Raw genomic sequence first — 8,296 nt, forward strand, 5'->3', positions numbered from 1 at the left:
CACCAGGTTATAGCAGGAATATGTTAATGTGTGGAACATGATTCTATAGCACACAGGCAGGTAGCGAGCACTGCATTTGTTACTATGCGCTGTTTATCTGTATATTCTCCAACCACCTACATCCATAATGCTGTTTCCATATTTTTAAAGTATAATATATCAATTGTGGTAAACAAAAAACTTAGAGCAGGAAGGAAAAGGAAAAGTTTTGCCTGGTTCTTTACTGTTTTGTTTATTTTAAAGAAACTGAAATGAATGAGGCAAAATGATAAGATTTGTCAGTGTGAACTGTAGGTACATTGCTGATTGCTTTATTATTCTCTATACTTTGCTGTGCCCATGCAATGCTTTATTTTTTTTAAAGTCCCAGAACACAGCTGGAGCATCAGATGCACAACAAATATCTGGTAAATGAATGAGTGATTAAGGAGTGGCGGGGGCTGGGGAAGCAGCCCCGCAAAGGTCTAGCCAGATGCCCCTCTTAGTCTGCTTCCTAGGAGAGAGGGAGGGGGAATGTTGGCAATTAGGAGGGAAAGGGGCCTTTTAATCACGTGGATTCGGGGAGACAGTGAAGTGGGGCTATCAAGGTTCGCTAGGAAAAAGATTTGAACTTCAGATCCTCTGCCCAGGTGAACCAATTAGTCAAATGTGGGGGCAAAATTAAAACACTTTAAGAAAGGCAGGTGGTCAGAGCACAGGGCACCCAAGAGCCCCTCTGGAAGAGCAGTTAGACAGCGCATTCTGGGAAAATGATGGGAGAAAAGAGGAAGGCAGGAAGGGCAGGAAATTTAGGGACAAAAAAATGGTAAAGCTTAAAATGATTATTGATGGGGGAGGGGAGCGGGAAGAGGAGGAGGGAGGGGAGGGATGCGGGGAGAGGTGAACCAACCCTCTGAGCTGCAGCTAAAGTCCCTGATGGTTTCTACTTAGAAGGCAGCAGAAGGTCCAGGGCAGGCTTTTGATTGTTTAGCGAGCAGCTAGTTAGAGTGAATAATTGAACATATTAATTTTATAAATACGATTAAACATGCGGCTTAAAAATTAAAGAGTCAACCACTGGGAAAAATTGAAGTAAGACGTATAACTTCCCAACCATTACATTTATTTAGTTATTTATATTTTAGTGAAATAAGGGGACCACTACAATCCCACAAAGGAGGGGCAGGAAAAAGAAAAAAAATATGCTAAATAGAAAATAATTAAATGGATGTGGCTAGATTGAAGTACCAATAATGCTAATGTGAATAGATTCACCACACTGAAAATACAAACACCTTCAGGTTAGAGTCAACAGAAACAGGACCCAAAATCCTAAAAACTATATGCTATGTATCTACAGCACCTAAAACCAAGTCACCCAGGAATTTAAATTTAGGTAATATAAAAAGATATACTATGTTAATGTCAGCCGTGCAAACCAATATTACTTTTAAGCATTTCAAATAGCAAGATAAGCAGTTGGTATATTCTAATAAAATAATTAAGAGACTTTATACTCAAGAAATATTGGGTGAGCAGTTTGCTTAGACTGACATAGCATTCTGTCCAGGAAAGTCCAGGGTAAGACAGAAATTACACAGCCTGTAATTGCTGCCCTAGGCATAGAGTCACTGTTTAACAACAAAAAGGTAGTTTTTAAAAAGCCAACAAAGACAAAAGCCACTATCCTCTTGGAAGTGAGCAAGTACGCATCTAATTAACTTGGATTACAGAGGAGTTCAATTTGAGATCACAAACTACTTGGAAAGGAGCAAATGAGCCAATCACACTTCAAGGTCTGCGCGCACTGGCAAAGTGGAGCAAATGGAGAGATCTGCAGCCCTAGGAGCTTGCGGGAACAGAAATCGTGAGAATAAACAAACTGAGCACTGGACTCCAGCACTAGAGAAATAACAGAAACAAAACATCCCGAGAAGTAAAAGGAAGACAAGAATAGCAACAAAGTAGAAATCAACCAAATAAAAACAAAAGAGTTGGACCTCATTAATAAAACCAATTACCATCCAAGACCAATAAAATGGATAATTGACTGAGAAAAATAGAAAAGACATGACCAATGTAAGGAGCAAGAAGTGTGTGGGAGAAAACTGAGGGATTGTTGTGTACAACGTAAAATAAATACAGCTAACATTAAGAGGAAGTGCTCTATCCATGGAAGATAGCGAGGATGATGGTTCAATAAGCAGTAGCTATCCCCCACACCAGATTGAGTAGCAGACACCCAGAGTTCTAGCAGGTCTTCCTTAGCTATACAGAAAGTTCCAGGCCAGCCTGAGCTATACAACCCCTGTCTTGGGAAATGTGTTGTGGGGGAGAATAAAGAAAATAATCAAAGATCAGAAAGAAACCAGAAGCAGACACAGTAATTTTGCTATGTACAACTATGAAAAGTAAGGGACTCGCAAAACAGAGAGACACCTTTTCATTCACAGGGAACCGCTACCACCTTCCTCTGACAGGACCCGAAAAGAAGTTAATCTTGTGAACAGCCGTACAAACAGTCTAAACATTGAAAGAGCCCTGAAACCCTGCTCAAGCTGCTGAGTCTTCACCAGCTGGACCTTGGCAGAATTCATTGTATTCTCTGAAGATAAAAAGGATGATACTTTTCATAGAAAGGTGCTTCAGAAAGCAATTGATAAATGCAATACACGGTCCTGGCTAAACACATCTTAGCAGATAAGTCATAAGGGGAGAAACATTTGCTGTCTGAAACATTTGCTGCTCCCAAACGTCTGAGGCTTGAACTAACTGTCTAGTCATGGACAATGGGAACAATGAAGGAATAAGTGCAGTATTGAACCAGACACCCCATCCAACGCAATGTTTTGAAGAGTGTGAAGTGGGTGAAAAATTTTAAGATACAAAATTGTCACTTTTTTACAGATATTCCCATGTAACTTTTTTTTTAAGTTCAAGAGAAAAGTCTAAACACTATGTAGCTAGTAAGGTATCAACGGGATAACTATACACACATGTTCATGGAGGAGTTATACCACTAAATGGAAATACACAGATAATGGTTTGAGCAAACAGAGAAACACAGAGTTTCCTAATAGAGATGCTGGGTGCTGCGAAATGACCCTGTTTATGAAAATCAGCTCAGTAAGCACCGATGGCTCTACAGTATCGAGTGTATTTATAAATATTTATAAATCCGATGCTCTGCCATTCAGAGGAGCAACAGGTTTCTGGATGGGATCTGGCAGGCGGATCTGAGTTCATCTGGAAGAGAAACACGACAAGAGTAACGTTTTTTTTTTTTTTTTTTTTTTTTTTTTTAGCAGCTTTCAAAACATAAAGATTCGGTGTGGTGTCGGCATGGGAATAGTCTAGTTAATTGGAATAACAAAAGACATGATCCAGAAGCAGCCACATAAATGAGAGAGCTCAGGGAAGGACAACAGCGGCCATTCCACGTGAGGGGAAACATGGACACTCACTGAAGAACATTGACAGTCACTTGGGGGAGGGGGGGATTAAGTTCAATTACTTTCACATACCATCTTTAAAAAGTTCTATGTGGATGAGCGATCTGAGCTCTAAAATAAAGTTTAGGATGTGAAAGAATATACACAAGTATTTGACAAAAACTCACGGAAAACAAACAGCGAATGGATGGCTGAAAAATGCTCCTATTGTACTTAACGATGAAGCGTGGGGTGACCGGAAGCGAGGGCGGTCCACTCCTATCTTTGTTCAGTGCCTTACTGGAGGTTCTTACCCCTTCTCATGCAGTGAGGCATGAAGACAAAACAAAACAAGAAAGGCATGCCAGAGAGAAACCGCTCTCTTCCAGATGAGATCAGTCTGCTTAAAAACTCCCAAGGAATCTATCAAAAAGTTACAAGAAACAAAAAGCAATTTTAGGAAGGTTTTAGGATGTGAGGTCAATATTAAAAAAAAAAAAATCAATCGTATTCCTATATCCAGATAATGGACAAATAAAAAACAAAAATAAGAAAAAGAAAGGCTTTCTACAAAAGCTAGCACCAAATGAGAAATATTTAATAGATGTTTAATGAAATGTGCATTATCTGTGATGATAAAATTAATAAACACCAGTGAAAGCTTGTATATGCACAAGTTCCAGTTCACGGAAGACACAGCATTGGGTAGAAATTGTGTCAATTCAGAGTGGTCCCGATCAGAATCCCAATCGATCTGACTCCTGTGCAGGTCATATCTATTGACAGGAACTAATGGAAGACAATTCTGGAAAAGAACAAAGTTCATTTTGTCACATCATTTGATTTAAGGAATTAATCCTCAGCTACAGTCATTAGGACAATGTGAGCCTGATCCCAAGTTTGGAGCCACCCTGGGCTACATAGTATGTGCCTCTCTCAGAAAACAAGCAAACAAACGCCATCCTGATCTAAACCTTGTATCTTGTACTTTGCAGCTTCTAAAAAAATTATGACTGAAATGGATCATAGACCTAAATGTAAATTCCAGGGCTATGAAGAAAATCCACAGAAGAGGGGAAAGTGGCTGTGTTCTGGGGCTAGGCAAGATTCCTTATACACCACACCCAAAACATAAGCCGTTAAGAACGGATTTCTTTAAACATTATAAACACTTCTTCATATTTTCCTCTGCAAAAGACACTGCTAAAACATTGGGGACAAGACGCAGAGTAGAAGAAATTTTTACAAATTGTGCATCTGACAAGAGATTTATTTAAAAACATAAAGAACTTGGAAATTCAATAAATAAGAAAACCCCTCAATGTATGAAGTGAACAAAATCTTTGCTCAGATACTTCACCCATGGGAGACACTGAACATGATCAGTTTCTGTTTAAAGTACAAATGAAACTCACAGTGAATTACCCATGCACACCTAGTAGAACGTAGCTTTCCAACCAGGCAAGTGAAGGACACCGAGGGAGGAACACAGAGCAGTATCGCTGCTTTAGAGGACAGGGTGACTGCCCGTGAGGCCCAACAGCTCCCGTAAGACCCTCTAACCCTTTAGATGCCCAAACTTTAGAAGCAGCCAAAGAGCCCTTCAGTGGGTGAAGGGTTCTTCCTTATAATAGAATGCAGCTCTAAGAAGTCATGGGAGGCGGACACCAAACCATACGGCACTAGGGGTGAGTGGGAGAAGTCAGTTCTGTGTGCGGGAGAAATCCCGTAGCATATCGGAGGGACCAGAGAGGGGCTCCATGGATTAGAGCTGCTCTTCCAGGGGTCCTGAGTTCAGTCTCCAGGACCCACATCAGGTGGCTTGCAACTTCTGATTCCTGAGGGCCCCTGCGTTCACGTCAGCATACCCACGTGCAGACATACACACCTATACATATTAAAATAATAACAGTAATAAATCAGATCAGGGGTTACCACGGGCTGGCATGCGAGAAGATGGGCGTGAGCGTCGAGGATTCTAGAACTCTGCTATCTCCTATGGTGGTGGCCGCTACATAATTTGTTCAGATTCATGGAGTGGAGCACTTAAAAAAATATCTTGTTTGTAAATTTTAGAATATGAATTTAAAAGTTACTGTGAAAACATATACATCTCTGTGATTATTCAGCGGAGGAAAACACAAACCCCAGAAGCCATGAAAGAAGATACATGGTGATTTATATCCTACAAACTCTTAAGATCTTGTAGGCCAAAGTCATCATAAACAACAACAACAGCAATAAAAAAAAAATGAGGCCCTGAGCTTGTAATTATATTTTCAGCAAACATTCCAGACAAAGAATTAACACACATCCACCTGCTAATTATATCATGGCAGGAGACAGTGTAGGCAAGTGAGCAAAGTACAGGGTGTTCACAGAGTCTACAGGGTCGTTACCTGTGTGACGGTGACCTGTGTGACGTCAGGCAGAGGCCACTTTCACCACCTGATGTGGGGCCTGGGAACTGAACTCGGGTCCTCTGGATGAGCAGCAAGTGCTCTTAGACAACATTAACATCCAAGATTAGTAAGGGTGTGAGGCACTAGGTGTGCCTCTTGAGGGCGTGTGTATGTGTGTGCGCGCGTGTGCATATGAGGGTGTGTGTGTGTGTGTGTGGGCACAAGTGTGTGTGTGTACGTGTATACTAATGCATGTGACGATCCTAGGACAGTTTGTGGGGTCAGTTCTCTCTTTCCTCAGATTCCAAAGATGAAACTCAGGTCACCAGACAGCAGTGTCCGTACCCACTGGATCATCTATCGCACCGGCCCCTGACTTCTTGAGGGATACTCGGGCAGTAATTCTGAAAGCCTTAATGGCACATACTTTTTTGACTCAGTAACTTCACTTCCAACTATCAATACAACTACGCATGTCAAAGATTTGTTGCAGGAACACGGTTGAAATGAAAACTAAACACCGGTCACTAGAGGAATGGTATGTAACTTGGGGACAGCCATCTTCTGGGCTACTGCCATAGATAGCACAGATAACAGGTATCTGGGTGCTGATAGGGAACTCGACAGTGAGATCTACCAATGGAAGAAGCAGAGAGCAGGAAGCCATGGGTATGGGTTCTGTCTATGAATTTCGAAATGTTTACACATCTGCACGCACACACTCTCTCCCACTTGCATAGAGAAGGTTTGAACAATACGTATTGATGTCGGCATAGTGGCTTTCTGGGGGGTATTAGAGGGCAAGGAGATTGGGGCCTTGCAAGAAACTTACACTTTCTCTTTCTTTCCAACGCGGCGACCGAGCGGGTTGCAGACGCCAACATGCAGATCTTTGTGAAGACCCTGACGGGCAAGACCATCACTCTTGAGGTCGAGCCCAGTGACACCATCGAGAATGTCAAGGCCAAGATCCAAGACAAGGAAGGCATCCCACCTGACCAGCAGAGGCTGATATTTGCCGGCAAGCAGCTGGAGGATGGCCGGACCCTGTCCGACTACAACATCCAGAAAGAGTCCACCTTGCACCTGGTGCTTCGTCTGCGTGGTGGCATCATCGAGCCGTCCCTTCGCCAGCTTGCCCAGAAGTACAACTGTGACAAGATGATCTGCCGCAAGTGCTATGCACGCCTGCACCCCCGTGCAGTCAACTGCCGCAAGAAGAAGTGCGGCTACACCAACAACCTGCGCCCCAAGAAGAAGGTCAAATAAAGCTGGGGCCATAACTGGCCCACGACCCTGGGACCAAATAAAGTCCCCTTCCATCCAGTGGAAAAAAAAAAAAAAGAAACTTACACTTTCACTCCACACACCTTGGTCTTCTTTGACTTGTTTTGTTCGTGACAGGATGTCACTGTATGTAGCCCAAAGCTGGCCTAAAATTTCCTATGTAAACTCAGGTTGTCTCCCCCCAAACCCCACAATTCTCCTGCCTCAGCCTCTCTCCCGGACTGGGATCTCAGGCATGCCCCAGCATGTTTAGCTGCTACTTGAATTTCTCCAATGCAAACATTTCACTTGTGCAACTGTTTTTAGCTAATGAAATAAAGACGTTTCATTTAATCATAGCTGTACATTTTCAATTAAGCAAGCTCAAACGAAAAAAACAAAATGGAGAAAGTAATTTGCAAATCACAAATGGGAGGGCGAGTAAATCTGATTGCTGGAGTTAGAAAGAAAAAGGGAAGCGTTAAGAACAGAAGCATAAAATAAGGGGGCAAAACCGAGATCAAGTGTAGCTCTTGTAATGATGCGATTGGCTAAAAATGACCAAAAGCCAAAAATATCAGACTCAGTGAAACAAAAGGGGGTAGGAAATTTGATTCTATGGTGTTTCTAAAATGGAATTGACTAAGAAGTTAAAAAAAATAGTGAGATGGGTAGGAATATTAGAGATGAACACAGACAGAGAAACACACCCATGTGTGTCACTATGGCATTAAAATCATACACAAGAGAATTCAGGAACAGAATCTCAAATGGAACAAATATAATTACTTTCATATTGATATGATTCGTATGATTCATATTGATATGATTCATATGATGCCCTGTGAAGATGACATGATCAAGGGCATAAATCCTCCAAGATGACACTATGCTTGCTTATACTGTGATAGCTACACAATGAATTCCTAGTATAGAAAAACATATACAATGATCTGGAATGGTGTACACCAAGAAGCAACGTGATGTAGCTGCTGGTTTTAGTTTTGTTTTTAAGACTGTATTTAAAAGAGAAAGGGATCCAAAGGATGGTAGTATCAGGTCAGTCCCTTGTGAGTAGAATGGAAAAGGACAGACAGACAAACAGGAAGAAGCTCTCATCACCTTTGATCTTGAGCATCTGTCGCTGTTTCTCCACCTGCAGAAGCCCAAGGTACTCCGCTTTTAAAACTAGATTGGGCTGATTCTCCTCCCTTTGTC

General features: G+C 41.9%; 1 protein-coding gene across 1 annotated transcript; it reads left to right on the forward strand.

Annotated features, from left to right (window-relative positions):
* Positions 1–6,657: 6,657 nt before the first annotated feature.
* Positions 6,658–7,096, forward strand: LOC119807910 (ubiquitin-60S ribosomal protein L40-like). Its single transcript, XM_038320138.1, has one exon. The coding sequence runs from the start codon at positions 6,695–6,697 to the stop codon at positions 7,079–7,081; it is 387 nt and encodes a 128-aa protein (XP_038176066.1). The 5' UTR covers positions 6,658–6,694; the 3' UTR covers positions 7,082–7,096.
* Positions 7,097–8,296: the final 1,200 nt, after the last annotated feature.

This window comes from Arvicola amphibius, chromosome 2, assembly GCF_903992535.2.
Source record: "Arvicola amphibius chromosome 2, mArvAmp1.2, whole genome shotgun sequence".
NCBI classification, from domain to species: domain Eukaryota; kingdom Metazoa; phylum Chordata; class Mammalia; order Rodentia; family Cricetidae; genus Arvicola; species Arvicola amphibius.

Excerpts from the sequence above, each read along its gene's own strand:
- LOC119807910 (XM_038320138.1), top strand. The coding sequence starts at position 6,695 with ATGCAGATCTTTGTGAAGACCCTGACGGGCAAGACCATCACTCTTGAG.